A 16,619-nucleotide genomic window follows, 5' to 3' on the forward strand; every position below is an offset into this window, starting at 1 on the left:
GGGGCTCATTTGGACTCTGATATTTGGCACTTGAGGCTCGTGAAATTTAGTGAGCTTCTTGGCTCCAAAAAGAGCCACTTAGAACATGGGCTTGACTGGCTGACTTAGCTTTGATGGTGGAACACCAAATTGGCTAAAGGGGCTAAAAGGTGGCTATGAATGGCTTTGCACTGTACGGTGCTCTAGTTACCTTCTCCAGCCTGGAGCACACTGTCCATGCTGTGCGGTGAAGCTGAAAGCTGTGGGAAAGTCGCGTCTCCCCCATCAAGTACATTGGCGCTGCAGGGAGGGAGGTTTCAAAAGAAACAGAAAGACAAATGAGACCCTTGGCTTGCATGCAGCCAGTCACCATGTTTCCTCTTTTCAGATCATAGCCACAAAGTGAAAGACACACAGAAGAAATTACAAGCTTTGGATTACAAACTGATCATCAAGAAACAGATCATATGTTGCACAAAAACAAAATGTATACATCACGTTTCTGTCTTTCTGTTTGCAATACGTAAAGTAGAACTGGGATTTCCAGATCTCAGCAGCAGCAGCAGGGGTGAGATCCACTACACATTACAGCAGAATCAAGGAAGGCGGAAAGGCCGTTTACATGCTTGGAACATTAGGGAACATAGGAAGCTGCATTATGTGGAATCAAACCATCTAGTTTGGTCATGTCTAGCATCTGGCAGCATCTCTCCAGAGTTTCAGGTAGACGTCTCTCCCACCCCTAGTTGGAGATGCCAAGGATCAAACCAAGGCCCTTCTACATGCAAGGCAGATGCTTTGACACCAAGCTTCGCCCCTTCCCATTCATGCTTCTGTTTTTCCTATTCATTTTTTGTCCCTTGAAGAAATTCTGAAATGATACCCCTAAATTATAGGCCAGAACCTACATTGCAATGGAGCATGGCAACCAAAGTAGTTGCCTTCCCTGACCCAAGGCAATCATCAAGGTGAAGACCCTTATTTTGCAGAAGGTTAAATCTATTCTTGTCCTTCTGGCAAACCAATTAGTCTAAATTGGAGCATTCTGCTATATTTGAACATCAGGACTATTTGGCTGTTTCCAGTTCAGTCATTATTTGATTAAACATATCTTGACATTGAAAAGCAGATCAAGTGGCTCAATGAAGTGGTGTGGACCTATGTAAAATACTGTCTTGTTGACAAGTTGAGGCCCCAAACCAGGCAGTATGTAGGGTCCAGTTTTGCAGGCCACTTCATACCACTGGACCTAACAAAACTGTGAAGTCAATGGGAATGTCTGTGTATGCTTCATTACCAAGCAGATAACAATGTGCTGGTTTTCTACGTCTGCTTGTAACTCCTTTGAGACATAGAAAGGAGGATTAAGTGCCCAGCTTATCAGCTGAAGAAAAATACTTACGATACCACTGTGTTCGTTGAGACAATATATTCTACTTCTTTGGTCCACGGGTTCATGAAACTGAACCAACAACTCCTCAGTGTAATAAAAGATCCATCTTTGACTTTAAACTTGTAACAATTAGTATTAATTTTCTCTCTCGACTGTAAAACTGAAAGAAGGGGGAAATGGGACAAAAGTTAATATAAATGCACACTCCCTTGATAGTCGTGTGTGTTCATCACTTCCCATTGTGCGTTCCTTCCCACTGTGGCAAATTTCCTACATATGCACTATTATAATTACAACATCAACTTAAAATTTTCCCATTATTCAATTTATCCAGGTTGTGTTTCCTAACCACTCTTTCTTAATAAAAAACAGAAATAAAGTCAGAAATTTAATAAGTTTGGAATTATCTACCACCCCCTTGCATTTTTATTTTTTGTTTTGCTTATTTTACCTTGTCGATGACATTCTGCAAGATGCCCTATATCGTCTTGATGAAAATATTCATAACACGAAGTACCTAGAAGTTCCTGCGGTAAATATGCCAGAATTGCAGTTGCCCTAAAATATAAAAGGTTGTTTAGCTTAAAAAAATAATACTTAGGCAAAAACTACTATATAAAAAAGGAGTGCCAACAGACCAGAAACAGATTGGCATGGCCTGCTCCTTTGCCTTCAAGGAGAAACTTTTACTGTCAGAGAGAAAGACTGCAAAAAACATGGGCCCTCACACTGAAGCTCTTTCCTCTCCCTTCTGTTGTCACAACCAATGCTAATTATTCAGTATATAACAGCTCAACGTGGGAACACAGTTTCAGAAAATATGGCAGAGGGGTGGAGCAAAAGCAGGCACTTTATGGATTTATTTAAATGCATTTATAAACTACTTAATATTTCAAAAATCTCCAAGCAGTGTCCCAAAAGAGATATGCCAACCACAAATGGACAGAGGTACGCAAGCACAATGCCACTGATTTAAATGGGCTTCAAATGCCTGTAACTGGATGTTGGATTTTGTGGTTACAGTCAAAATTCAGTCTATTAACAAATCAATAAATTAAGTTCATGTATGTGCATGCTTTTGGTGCAGTGTTAAAAAAGGGGTGATAGCAAATGTGCATTGAGTGTGAGACCAAATGTACAAAGAAATGTAAAATAAGAAGTGACAAAAATGTATATTATTTGAGAGATTATTCATGAAACCTTTTCTTTTCCACCTCTGCTCTGTAATCTGCATGTTATGATTTAGCTGCTAGTAATAGGATCTTCCTTCCTGTTGCCAGGACAGTAGGTTGGCATGGAAATCTCTTGCATGCAAATATATTTCTTCTGATATTCTATCAGTAGTTTTTAAGGTACCATCTGTTTTAGCATCTGTATTCCAGATAACTCTGGGGAGGCTTTGCCAAGTATTTTCAATTTAGCTATTGGCATAAAAGAGAAACTCACTTATGAAAGTACTCAAGGAAATAAATAAACATGATGAGCACCCCCAAGGTTAAAGATCCAAATAAGTTTCTGTCTTCCACTAAATCCAGATTAGCTCTTCTGGCTGCCAACTGGCTGAATATATTATAGCCCAGAAAGCTAAAGGTTTATTTTCATACTACAATAAGGAATATAACTTCCCATGGTAACTTCTTAACACTGGAGAACATTTTCTAGTTATTAGCTCTTACCATTTAATATTTAACTGGCAAGGGTTAAAATGGAAACACGACCAAATGAACGAATATATAGCAATTCTCCAATGTATTCATATATTTAGAAATCCAAAGTGATATAATCCCTCCTTGCACAAAACTGAAAACATGTGAGAGCAGTAGCTCCAGTATAGAAATGGATTGCTGCCCATAATGACGTTGCTCACTTCAGTAGAAAGCTATAAAGGTGGCATTTTGCTGTAACATTACAGAAAGCTTTCAACCAAAGCTGAAATTGTAGTCAAAATTTCATTTTTGTGGCATGTCATGTTCTCTTTGGCATGCCAAAAATGAAGGGGGAAAGGGGTGCACAGCAAATATGCCACACAGCCATGCTAATTATTCGGTTATGACTGTGAAAAGTTCCTTCACCCTCAAAACAACCTTCACTTGCACCAAACGGAGAGTGAAAGGCAGGTTGTGCATCTTTGCATAAAAGAATCACATTTGTTCTTTTATATCCCTTTCTTAACCTCCCTTCTAAATACTAAGCAGGGGCATAGTTTGGTTTAATAAATCAAGCGCAAATGAATGATGATGCAACAAACGTGGAAGTTTCATGTATTTTCTCTTTATCGGCAACCCCTTCTATTCCTCACCTTTTATAAAGTTAAAGTAAATTCAAAGGATTTAATTTGGGGAAGCCATGGGTGTATTTTTAAAACCCAGTGGGAGTGGGGGTAACTATGATCTTGTAAGGCTGAGAGCTCTTGCACCTACTCTGGCCAGTCTCATTATTTCATTTATCAGTTTCTTCCCACAAGGAGTCTCAGAACGACTTATAAAAATAACAATCCATAATACAAATAATATTAAAATAAAAAAGCAACACTAAAAATAATCAAATCATAAACACAACACGAGCTCTCCCCCACAACGTAAGCATCCCTGCCAAAGACTAACCCTTTTAATTGTAATTTCTTTTAAACTGTTTTTAATGTTGCATTTTAAATGGTTGCTACCTGCTCTGGGGCCTTAGGATAACAGGCAGGTAATAAGTTAACAATAACAAGAAATGCAACAAGGGATAAATACACAATTGACTGGGAGAAATGTCTTTCCTGACATCAAAAAGATGCCAATGCCTGGGGCTGGTGAACCTTCCGGAGGAGAGCATTCCACAAATAGAGGGTCACCCCTGAAAAGGCCCTTTGGACTGTTGCTGAGAAGGGCCTCCAGTGTTTACCTCAAGCCATAGATCTAGGTAAAGGAGGTTCATAGTTTATTAATGTCTGGGCCATTGAAGACTTTGTGGGTTAAAATCAGCATTCTGAATTTGGTCTAGAAACAAATCAGTCAGATTGTGCTTTGTTTCCTGTGCTACGCTAGGAGGAAAGGAGATAACATGAGCACCATGGGGGGTTGTGGATTGCATCCCATTTTTCTAACCAAAAAGTTTAATTATTATTCATCAAACTAGGTGTCAATATTCTTGAGCAACAAATGATTATATTTATGATACAGGGATTCTGCCTTTCAGGGTGAGAAGTAATTTAGAGTCACAAACTGTGGATACATAATTGCTCCAAAAGTACTTTGCAATTACTTATTTTCATAACTAATATTATTGCTGTTCTGAATAAAAACATTAGTAGGTAAAAGAATAAACTTAAGTCAACAGACCATTGTCCTGATAGCATGAATTAAAGATGTTGTTCTTACCTCTGGTCTACAAATACAAATTTCCCATCAATTGCATGCCGAGAAACATATTCTGTCGGTTTAACCCTGATCTCTCCATTTACTGGTTGAGGAACTACATGAGGATGTAACCGTCCAATTGCAACGAGACAGCTTAAATTACAGCCTTCATTATCAGGCTCATTGTCTTCGTCTAGTCCCATTTTTGTTGGTGGCCAGCTTTTTAAATATCCTGTGCTATGGATAGTGCAAAAGCTTTTCCGGTCTGCTACAAAAGAAAATAAGGTTTATGTCATCAGTACTGCATTGGTGGGAAAATGGCAACTTGTGTTCAGGCATATGAAACATCTGGCATCTTATTCAACTTCTGAAGAGCTGTACAATGTGCAACAGGCTGTATGTATGCAGACTTCCATGCATATGCTTGGTCCAGGACCAGGAGTTCTTAGTTTCTTCAGGACCAGGAGTTCTTAGTTTCTTGGTGAAGAAACCCAAGAACTAATCGGTTGGGCAGGAAGAGGATCAAGAAGGTGCTACAGCAGTGCTGAACAAAGACATCTGCCAAAGTGGTATCGTGCAATTCTTGGATCATCATCTCGGTCAGCAGCTGGTAGTTTTAGCTGACCATAAACCAGAGATCCATCAAGAGTCTGCAGGAAAAGCTCCTCATGGAGGGCTCCAGAAGGGTCATGCAGTGGGTTCCAAGAAGCCACTGCTGTTTGGTGGCCCACCACAGGTAGCAATATCAGGTTCCCATTAGCAGAGTCCAGCTCTTGCACACCTACCTAGTTGTTATCATGGACCTTCAGAAGAGGACATGTGCTGCCTTGTTAGTAAGAAAATCAGACTACACCCCCCATTCTGACAGTATGTGTAATGCACACTGCTTCAGTAGAATTTATAGATATGTTGAGAAAGTGGTCATTTAAAAAAAACCTAAGCTTTTTAAAAAAATAAATTTCATGTGAATGAGCTCCTCACTGGTTTGCAGTCTATCTAGGGTTTCTTGAAAGGACAACTCATTTAATTATTAAATTATGCAATCCCCTCCATATCCAGGAGTTACAAACATTTCAAGTGTTTAGAACATAGGATCATTCTGATTATGCGCTTCCAAAGTGCAGTTTTATTTTAAAGATATTGATTTTCGAGGCTGAGTTCATTATGGTGAACTTGGCCAGTTCAATCTTTCTCCTTAAAAATATCCATTGCTGTTACACTTAAGACTATCAAATAATTTTATTTCCAAGCAAAGGCAACATAATCTGAGCAATACAGGAAAAGGAAGAGAAGGACTCCTGCTGGATAAGTCAACTTTGCTACTTTGTAAGTCAGAAGTGGACAAGCTTGCCACAGAATCCTCAGTACATCCAATTTAGACAGTTTACGTTGAATTTCCTGGGCATGGTTGTGATACTGGTTTTTTATCTGTAGTAGGTGAAGTACAACCTTTGTAAAATAGTTAAGACATTAATGTCAATGGGCTGGACAGGGGCGGAGGAAGGGGGGTGCGGTGGGTGAGGGCCGCCCCGGGTGTCACCACTGAGGGGGGTGACAAAGTGCCAGGTGGCACTCACCGTGGGGCCTGCAGTGCGCCTGAGCCACGTGTCTCTCCTGGGAGAGACGCGGTGGCTTGGGACCGTGCAGGCTCTGCGCTGCCCAAATGGTCTGCCTGCTGCCTCCCCCACCCCAGCTGTAGGGCGGCTGAGTGGGAGGAGGCAGACAGACTCTGGGGGCCTCGAGGTGCCTCTATGGTCACTAGCAACTTGACTTGCGTCACCAAACATATACTACTTGATAGCAAAAAGTCTTAGAAACTGTTAAGAGAATTGACTGTTTTTAGCAATAGCATTATTACAATGTTATTATTTCACCCATTCGTGGACTCAAAAGTCATGGAAGGACTGGAAGCTAAATCTCTTTTTCCAAATGATGCTTTATGTAGCCAGTGCAAATCTGATCCCATATGCAAAACCTGTGAATTGCTTCATAAGGTCAGAAACTGTAAGCCAGCGGGAGTCAGGTTTCTTCTTTATTTTTTCACATAGTTACAAATTTGCAGGGTCTTATTTGATCTCAGATAAACACCTTAATTGGTAGAAATTATCCAAAATTATTTTTCTAGATTAATCAAGACACACTACTGGTACCTTTCTTTTTAGAACAGGTGGAAGGAAAGTCTTTATCTTCTACTTTCACGGATGGTCTGTTGCATTTCATCCTACAAAAGAACGAACGTCTTGCTCCAGAGCATAGTCGTGATGGTCCAGGCGTTATATCTGTTTTAACTGGAAGTCCAGCTGCAGTGGAGTGAAAGAACACCAATCCAAAATGTTGAATCTGGCTTGGCTTTAAATTTCAAATATACAGATCTGTAACTAGATAGTTTGTATCCATGAACATAACTCAACAGAATGATATTCAATGGAGACAAAAGCAAAGTTCTGCATTCAGGGAAAGCAATTACGGGATTGGAAATACTTGGTTTAGCAACAATACATATGAAAAGGATAATGGAATTTCAGTCGATTAGAGGCCAAACATGAGTCAGGAGTGTGAAACTGCTGTAAAAAGGGCCAGTGTGATTTCATGCTTCCTGAGTTGAACCACAGTTTCCAAGTAACAAAAGGTAATAGTTCCACTTTATTTTGCGCTAGCTTAAAATCACCAGGACCTGTGAACTAGCCTGTGGAGCTCAATGAACATTCCAGTCACTCACTTTTCGCATCTATGAGCCTTTCCCGTGGTGCAGTATCAGAAGAAGAAAGTTGCTCCTTAACTTTGGCAATATCTTTAGGATGAAGGTAGTCAAATAAACTCTGACCAATCAGATCATTCTGCCAATAAAGAATGTTAACAACCAATTAAATTATTACAGACATGCAAGAAAAACTGTTAATAGCATTTTTGTAACATTTCAATTAACTGATATTTTAAATGAATGAAAACAATACTGTTTTTGTAAACTGAAATATTTCACTTCAACCCATAAAATAAAACAGAGAACAATATTGATAGCTTAAGCACAGAGTCATCTACACCCACCACTGAGTTGAACAAAATATGTTACAAGGCTCTGTTCTTTTCTACACCATAAGAAAGACAAAATATACCTGACTGTAGTTGAGAATCTTGAAGACTGATTCTGAAACAAACAGTATTTTGCCTCTGTCACAGCCGACAACGAAGAGAAAACCATCCGCAGCCTAATTGGGAAACACAGGATGGCCACTTTGTTATAGTGTGTTATTTACACATTGTTAAAATTATTCACAACATGCAGTTGAATTTCGGTGACCAAACACTTTGCATTTAAATATAACTAGATTAGCACACGGCAAAAAAATTCAGTGGAGACTTGAGTATGACGACACTATTTTTAAAATAATAATGCCAGAAAATGGCAAGGCAAAATGGCTGAATGTCATTGGTAAATGTCTATTTGTAAAGGGTAACATCCAGTCACACCTAAGAAATTATTTAAAAACCACCTTACTGCACTTGATCTTTTCTTTTTAAAAAACCTTTCTTTAGGGAAATTTCCAAAAACTGCAGGAGGTGACGTAGGGGGTGGGGTGGAGAGTAAGGGGTCATCTAATCTTCCTATTCTCGCTCTAACGAAACCTTTGTCAGGATCTTAAGAGTCTGCCAGGAGCTGTTCATGTGTGTGGGTGGAAAAGGCCATAGAAGCAGGGAATGCAAAAATGACTCACTTTCATTGGGCTGTTGCCAGCAATCTTTCCAAAGGGGCTTCTAGGAAACCAGGAGAAAAGGAATTGCTGGAAATAGGCTAGATTAATGCAAGGCAGACTCCAGAACATTATTATTGTGGAGTATCTTACCAGACACTTGGAAAGGGGTCATATGCATGCAACACACACGCAAAACAAAGAATGAAAATACTGCTTGAAGATCTTGCTAGATCTTTTCACCACATTAGAGAGGGGAGGAGGGAAGAGGTTGTCTTACACCACAAGATGGCACCCCTTTATCGCTTGGTTTATACCTCTTATCTGACCATGATGAATCTCACCCAGGGTGGGAGAGAGTTGGGTTCCTTTTACTGATGCCTTTCTCTAAAGTTTCATAGAATATGTTCTCTTCCGATCTTAAAAATAGGGTTATAAATCCTACTTAATTTCACTGGAGTGCTTTTCCATATGGAAGCATACAGAGTCAAGCCTGAATAATTGTATCAGTTGCACACCAAAGCTGCTTCGGCAGGGCAGAGACTCGGCATTCGTTTACCAGAGGGTAAAACCTGCAGGGCAGTCAGATCAAATTTGCAGAACGCAAATGAGATTTTGAAGATTTGTGGCAACCAATGAAAAGGAGCATTTTTATGTTGTATAGGATACTATTGGATACCATGTTTCTACCGACAGGTAAGCAGATGGGCCTTATTACTGTAATTCACTGAAACAGCATGGACACCCCAAATTTAATAAATATCAAGTCAGTTTCCACTAAGTTTCAAATATCACACGTTGCCATAAAAAACACCTTGAACCTGACAAGAAATTATAGTCAGTGTCATCCTTCACATGCACTTCAAGCAAAATCAGAGGTTCCCTATTCAATACAGAATATATTGTTGCCTGAAGAAAACACTGGAGTGGGGTGAATAGACAGCGAAATCAAAGGCCAGTTTCTAGAAACCAAGGTGCTTCATCTCCCTTTAGCATTTCTGCTCAGGAAACACATTAGTCAACCTCAAAACAGTAGAGCATTATGAATGGTATAATCTCTTTTTGTAGTCCCTGGTAATTTATTATCATTTTTTTGGTTTACTGGCTACTAATCCAGAGTTTCATGTTACTGGGGAGCTTACTCAACACTATATTGGGGTTAGCACAGTGTGCTCGTAACAGGCAGACAGTGACTTGCTGGTAAGTCCATTGGTTTAAAAGGGGCTGAAGCAGGGCTTTTTTCTGGAAAAAGAGGTGCCAGAACTCACCATGAATGCCTCCCTTGCTTTCTTATAATGGCGCCCACCTGAGAGGTGCAGAAATTGAGTTCCAGTACGTTCCAGCTGAAGAAAGCCCTGGGCTGAAGCTTTGGCATATAGCACGCATCTCCTACACTGGAGGAATTTATGGTCGCAGTGTCTGGTATAAGAGAACTCCACCCTACATGAAAACGCCACCATACTTACAAGAATCTTCTCTTTCATTGCACACTATACATGCTTTCATGTATCTGAAGACACATACCCTAAGAATAAGATGTTTTAGTTCATCGTCTGACAAAAAGGCAGGTTTGTAGTTTGCTTCTGTATATGGGTTTGTGGCACCTTAAAGGCAAAGGGAAGAAAAGTAATTATTCTTTGAGTAAATAAACCAGTTGTGCGAGGTGCAGAAGGGGTTACATTCTATTTGCACAACTATTTTCAGTGTCCCTAGTCTATTTTCTAGTAATGCCTAGAATGATGCCTCAAATACTAAAAACCAAGTAGACGCTGCTCCCAAAAGCTACTATGAGACAGCAGCAATTTCTTTCTATTCAGAAACTTACAAACCTTTTACCAATAAAGGTTGGCATGATAAAATATCTATTTTGTATCTTTTACTGGTATGAAAGCACCTTTAACAAATCTGTAGATCACATGGTGCAAGCTAGTTCAAATCTCACTTCAGTCAAAATCTCACAAGGTGCCCTCAGGTAAACTGCTGCTCTTTCATTCTCCCATCTAAAATAATACTAACCTACTTAACCACAATGGTGTAAGCAATACTGAAATAATAAGTGCAAAGTGCTTTCACTGCTCCATCACACCAACATTTCTCCTGGTTTTTAAGTTCCACAAGTAACCTCTCTAACTACACAGGTTGTTTTAAAATTTACCTCTTAACGTCTTCATGTGCTGAACAGCCATTCTCAGTACCGTAAGTTTATCTAGTTTTCTGGACATAGCATTGCATGTTGGCACTAAAGAGGCCAATTCATCGATAAAACTGTTCATCTTATCACGACGTCTTTTTTCAATCTGACTGTGAGCCTCCCTAAGTGATAATGAAATAAGGATCATGACATTTCAGGTATCCAGAGTTACATCACAAATCTTAATTGCTTTTGTGAAAAAAGAGACAGGATTGCTTACATTATCAGTTATCAGGAGATAAACCTTTATTTACTTTACATTGGCTACATAATGAAGAAATGAAACAAAGTAAACAGGAGGATGAAAGCTGATGAGTAAATTGAGGGAAACCAACTACAGTGGTGCCTCGCAAGACGAAATTAATTCGTTCCGCAAGTCTCTTCGTCTTGCGAGTTTTTCGTCTTGCGATGCACGGTTTCCCATAGGAATGCATTGAAAATCAATTAATGTGTTCCTAGGGAAACCGCCTTCAGACCAGGTCCGGGGACAGTCTGTCCCCGGACCTCTTCTGAAGGCTGGGGGGGGGGGGACAAGGGCTTTTCTTCCCACCCCCAGCATTTTAAAAAACCCTGGGACAGCGGAGGACTTCTCCGCTGTCCGGGCGATCTTAAAATGCTGGCGGGCGGCATTTTAAAATCGCCCCGGGACAGCGGAGGACTTCTCCGCTGTCCGGGGCGATTTAAAAGCCCCTGGGAAGGCAGGCAGGGGGGACAAAGACTTTCGCCCCCCGCCCGCCTTCAGAAGGTGTTCCCGCCCCCCCGCCCCGCTTCGGAGCAGCATTCCGAAGCGGGGCGGCTGGGGCAGGTGTTCCCTCCCCCCCGCCCCGCTTCGGAGCAGCGTTCCGAAGCCGGGCGGTGGGGGCAGGTGTTCCCTCCCCCCCGCCCCGCTTCGGAGGAGCGTTCCGAAGAGGGGCGGCTGGGGCAGGTGTTCCCTCCCCCCCGCCCCGCTTCAGAGCAGCGTTCCGAAGAGGGGCGGCTGGGGCAGGTGTTCCCGCCCCCCCGCCCCGCTTCGGAGCAGCGTTCCGAAGCTGGGCGGCGGGGGGAGGTGTTCCCTTCCCCCCTGCCCCGCTTCGGAGCAGCGTTCCGAAGCGGGGCGGCTGGGGCAGGTGTTCCCTCCCCCCCGCCCCACTTCGGAGCAGCGTTCCGAAGCGGGGCGGCTGGGGCAGGTGTTCCCGCCCCCCCGCCCCGCTTCGGAGCAGCGTTCCGAAGCCGGGCGGTGGGGGCAGGTGTTCCCTCCCCCCCGCCCGGCTTCGGAGCACCGGGAGAAGCGATCTCCCCGCAGCCCCTTGCTTCAAAAGAGGTCTGGGGGCAGCGGGAAGCGCTTCCCGCTGTCCCCGGACCTCTTTTGAAGCAAGGGGCGGTGGGGAGAAGCGATCTCCCCGCAGCCCCTTGCTTCAAAAGAGGTCCGGGGGCAGCGGGAAGCGCTTCCCGCTGTCCCCGGACCTGGGGCTGCGGGGAGAAGATCGCTTCTCCCCGCCGCCCCTTGCTTCAAAAGAGAAGACCCGCTGTCCCCGGGGCAAGCTTCGTTTTGCGAAGCAAGCCCATAGGGAAATTCGTCTTGCGCGGCAACTCGAAAACGAAAAAACCTTTCGTTTTGCGAGTTTTTCGTCTCGCGAGGCGTTCGTCTTGCGGGGTACCACTGTATAAATGAGGATATAAAGGTAAAAGGTAAAGGTACCCCTGCCCGTACGGGCCAGTCGTGTCCGACTCTAGGGTTGTGCGCTCATCTCACTTAAGAGGCCGGGGGCCAGCGTTGTCCGAAGACACTTCCAGGTCACGTGGCCAGCGTGGTGAAGCTGCTCTGGCGAGCCAGCACCAGCGCAGCACACGGAAATGCCGTTTACCTTCCCACTATAAAGCGGTACCTATTTATCTACTTGCACTTTAAGCGTGCTTTCGAACTGCTAGGTGGGCAGGAGCTGGGACCGAAAGACGGGAGCTCACCCCGCCGCGGGGATTTGAACCGCCGACCATGCGATCGGCAAGTCCTAGGCACTGAGGTTTTACCCACAGCGCCACCCGCGTGGGTAAAATGAGGATATAGTCTTGGTCATGTAAAGGGAAAAAAAGAAGTCAAGAATCACTGCAATTATCTGAAATGAATTGTTTTAGTTTAGACAACAACCCTAAGCCTCGGGTATGCCTGCCTGCAGGAAAAGAGACAGACCATTTCAGAGGAGCTTTCAAGCCATTTCACATACAATATAGAACACTCAATTTGTCTGGCAATCAAATTCTAATTGGACTTCCACACAGCATGAAGGCAAGGCTTCACCAGAAAGATGCTGAATGGGTAATGCTCAGTGATGATCATATAGGTGTTGCAGTGTGTGTGATGCACAAGCACCCACAGATTCTAGGGACCCACCAAACTCAAAAACCTTAAATGATCGTATAGGTCAGGTGCGTATTGCAAAATATTTTGATGAGTCTACTCATCAAATATTCGAAAATATGTAAAGTTAAAAATGTAATTGTTCTAATATAACTTTGCCATGCCAATAAATATCATGCATGAATATGTATTTATAATTTATATATATTCTGAAGATATGTACTTCATAGTTAATTAAATGTCCTTTTTGCATAAGAGTGTTTCATATCCTGTAAGAAAGGTACATCACTGTATTGAATCTTAGTGATGCTGATCTTGAAAAGTATGGGATGAATCTGAGCCTAACTCAATTCCCATATTGTTTAACATTTTTGGAATCTGAACCCAACATAAGGTCGTGGTCTCAAACTCTGAAGTGATTCTATGATTTGCTGTAGCAAACATTATTGTAAGATTATGTGTTTAATTCACATCTATTATACGCGGCACATTTATTACTTGTATAAATCTCTCTGTCACGTGATATATTTTAAATACTTCATAATTAGCTAAATCTTTAACTTCATCCACAATCTATAAACTGGAAACACTAAGGAAGCACAAACTGCAGGGTTTGAAAAATATCCTTGTTAGTGGGAACTCTATGGGATGCGCTGGCAGAAGAGAGAAATGTTGTAATCTCTGGATCAAAAATGAAATGGCTTTTTAATATAACCTGGTACGCTCATTTCTCATGAGTGTAGGAGCATAATTTTCTATTAAAGAAATAAAAATCCATTATAGGAACACATCCAAAAGGCCTTTATGGATCACATCATAAGCTCACTCACTGTTCAGGGAGTTAAAACAAAGACTCATTGTTTTACCTTGCATTTTTTATTCTGCCTTGCTGGTCTGTGTATTCCAACCTAGCAGAGAACAAAAGTGATACAAATCAAGTCGATACAGCAATATAATCTTTGCCATGAGACAAGGTGAGGAAGAAAGATGCTTTTCAAATGAATCTATACCCAAAGCCCACTTGAATATGTAGAAGTAACTGCACAATGCTTGGGATCACAGCCACTTACATTTCAGAAGGATCACAACTTCGCATTTTCTCACCAAGGTGAGGATTTCTATTTCATCTAGGTGTTATATTAAGACTTGATCTTCCAGTAGGATTACCCCAGTCCTTGTATAATCTCCAGATTCTCACAGACCTCAATTACACTCCACATCTCCTTATCTCACTCTCTAGAATTATCCAAGCTTTACTTTGAATACACTTATTTTTCAAGATGCACAATCAATTCAGCAATGATGCACAAATAAATACCTTCCATGTTGATCATCTTTATCTGTGTCCATACCTTCGCTACAAAACCAGAACAAAAGAAAAATCAACAGGGTCAAAATGCAGCAGAATTTGCTTCAATGATCCTCACTCCCACACCTTGCTAAAACATAAGCATTTACACAAGTAAAAACAGATGGCGTGCTGCAGCAGCATTCATTATATCTATATTTCCTGAACATAACCAAGATAAAAAACGGGCTGTTGAATGGCCATGAGCAGACATTCACCTCCACCCCACATTTAAATGTATCCTTGGAACTTGGCCATCCTTTGTAATGCATTGATATATCCACCTAATTTAAAAGAAACAGCAGCTAACTTTAGATGGTGGATACATTAAGGACTATCTAGTTAAACACATGAGCCTGGTTCAGGCATTTCTCTCCACACAACTGATATAGCGCAGCAAGTGACAAGGGGCCATATGCCCCGTCTCCCCATTATGCTTCACAATGTCCCCTTCTCAACACTGTACATGAGCTGTAGGAGCATCTACAGATTATGTATAGGCTATCGCTATGATCTGGAACCCTATATGCTCTCATGGGGGTGGCCTATGTGCATTTGGCGTAAGATACCTACAGGCCCACTGTCTCTTCTCCACAAGATTTCTATCATCTGATGAGAAATGCCTGCACAGGACTGGCCTGCCACTGAAAATGGTGAGCCATTTCCCCCTCAGCTAGCCCTTTCTACATTTGAGGACAGAGCATAGAGGGTGCAATGCTAATCATACAACAGGAATCCAAATACTGTGTGTGTGTGTGTGTGTGTGTGTGTGTGTGTGTGTATAGCTTCCCAAGAGCTTTTTTTCTTTAAAAAGGCATTTTATCAGAATCATGAACTTTGCTTACTAGTGACTAGCCAGATAAACAACAGTTAATATAGACTGTGCTTGAAAACAATCATATTTTTTCTCTTGCAATTCTTTTACACAGTGAGCATTGTAACAAGGCCCCCCTTTCCCCATATGATGTTTGTACTTACTCAAAAGAAAAGCCATCGAGTCTGAAAAGAGAGAAAAATATTGTTCAGTTTATACTAAATGATGAAAAGCGTTTTCTATCCACATTCAGTTTTCAGTGAATCTTAATTTCTACTATTTGATCATTGCAATTATGTACCTTGAGAAGATTTTTATTAAAAATCTGAACCTCCTGTCCAGTGGCGTAGCGTGGGTTGTCAGCACCCGGGGCAAGGCAAGTAATTTGCGCCCCCTAACCCGTGGAGCCAGGTAGGGGCAGAGAGCTGCGAGTGCGAGCGTGCCCCCTCCAGATGTTGCGCCAGGTGCGGCCGGCCCCCCCTGCACCCCCCACGCTACGCCACTGCTCCTGTCTAATGTTTCAGTAGGATACTTGCATTTGCAAACATAGGTATAGGTCTGTTCTATTCACACACAACTTTTATTTATTTATATTTCTTTCACAAAATTTATATACTGCTTGATTGCGGAGAGGACACCTCAAAGTGGTATACAAAAAACCCCCAATAAAATTATCAATAAGAATTAACAACAATAAGTTAAGACTTTTGAAAAAGTTGAAATATTTTATTTATTTCATAATATTTTGTTTCAGGTGGACATCCAAAGAAAGTAATGTGTGAAGAATGTGCGCCTTGGGCCTGACAAAACATCTCTGAACTTTTTCTGAAAGCAGAACTAGAATAATCAGCAAAGAATTGAATCATATTTTCAGCTTTAATTCAACTTACAAGTAAAGACTTATTTATCAAATGATACAACAAATACCCCCTATAAATGCAAATATTTAGGATAAGAACTCATTGTGCCACGTTTACAAAGCAGTCATTTTTATGTAAATGAAAGTCCATTGTCCCCCAAAACTCAATTCTCTTCAAAAGAGTGTATTTGTGATTTCCCATGAATTAATAGATCACTGTAGGAAATTTTTTACAGGTTGAAAAACACCTCATCTATTTCCATTATTTCTGGAAGGAAAACGGACTCCAAATAAAAATGGAATTTGAACAACAGGCACAGCTGAAAGGTTATACTAATAGGAAATGCACTTACTGATAATCAGTAGAACTGCCTTTCCTTTTCCTATTACAATCCATTCCTGAAGAGTTAAGAGAACTAGAGATTAGGTCAGTGGGGCCTGGTGACATAAAATCACTGATTGTAGAAGAAATGTCCATCCTTTGGTCAGCCATTGGATTGTCTAGAATTGCCACAAAAAGAAGAAGAAAAGAAGCACAGGAAATTGGTTTATCGAATGGCTACATCACAAGAATAGTTAATGGGTTCATAATAGCCCCTGCTATCCCTAAGAGTTAACTTCATTACAATAATTTCTCACCTCAGCCCACAACAATTCTATTAAGTATAAT

At 41.5% G+C, this 16,619-nt stretch overlaps 1 protein-coding gene across 2 annotated transcripts in view; it reads right to left on the reverse strand.

The window, feature by feature from the left end:
• Nucleotides 1-16,619, reverse strand: part of BMAL1 (basic helix-loop-helix ARNT like 1) — a 45,036-nt gene that overhangs the window by 7,146 nt on the left and 21,271 nt on the right. For both annotated transcript variants that reach the window (XM_081198337.1, XM_081198338.1), the window contains exons 3-15: nucleotides 16,303-16,450; nucleotides 15,255-15,275; nucleotides 14,247-14,285; nucleotides 13,795-13,836; nucleotides 10,558-10,715; nucleotides 9,927-10,006; nucleotides 7,827-7,919; nucleotides 7,433-7,550; nucleotides 6,864-7,013; nucleotides 4,735-4,981; nucleotides 1,824-1,930; nucleotides 1,382-1,532; nucleotides 191-279 (exon numbers count right to left, since the gene is read on the reverse strand). In XM_081198337.1, the coding sequence (XP_081054463.1) occupies nucleotides 191-279; nucleotides 1,382-1,532; nucleotides 1,824-1,930; nucleotides 4,735-4,981; nucleotides 6,864-7,013; nucleotides 7,433-7,550; nucleotides 7,827-7,919; nucleotides 9,927-10,006; nucleotides 10,558-10,715; nucleotides 13,795-13,836; nucleotides 14,247-14,285; nucleotides 15,255-15,275; nucleotides 16,303-16,442 (1,435 nt within the window). In that variant the 5' untranslated portion in view covers nucleotides 16,443-16,450. The remainder of the gene's footprint in view (nucleotides 1-190; nucleotides 280-1,381; nucleotides 1,533-1,823; nucleotides 1,931-4,734; nucleotides 4,982-6,863; nucleotides 7,014-7,432; nucleotides 7,551-7,826; nucleotides 7,920-9,926; nucleotides 10,007-10,557; nucleotides 10,716-13,794; nucleotides 13,837-14,246; nucleotides 14,286-15,254; nucleotides 15,276-16,302; nucleotides 16,451-16,619) is intronic.

This window comes from Podarcis bocagei (assembly GCF_964188305.1).
Source record: "Podarcis bocagei genome assembly, chromosome: 1".
Taxonomy (NCBI): Eukaryota; Metazoa; Chordata; class Lepidosauria; order Squamata; family Lacertidae; genus Podarcis; species Podarcis bocagei.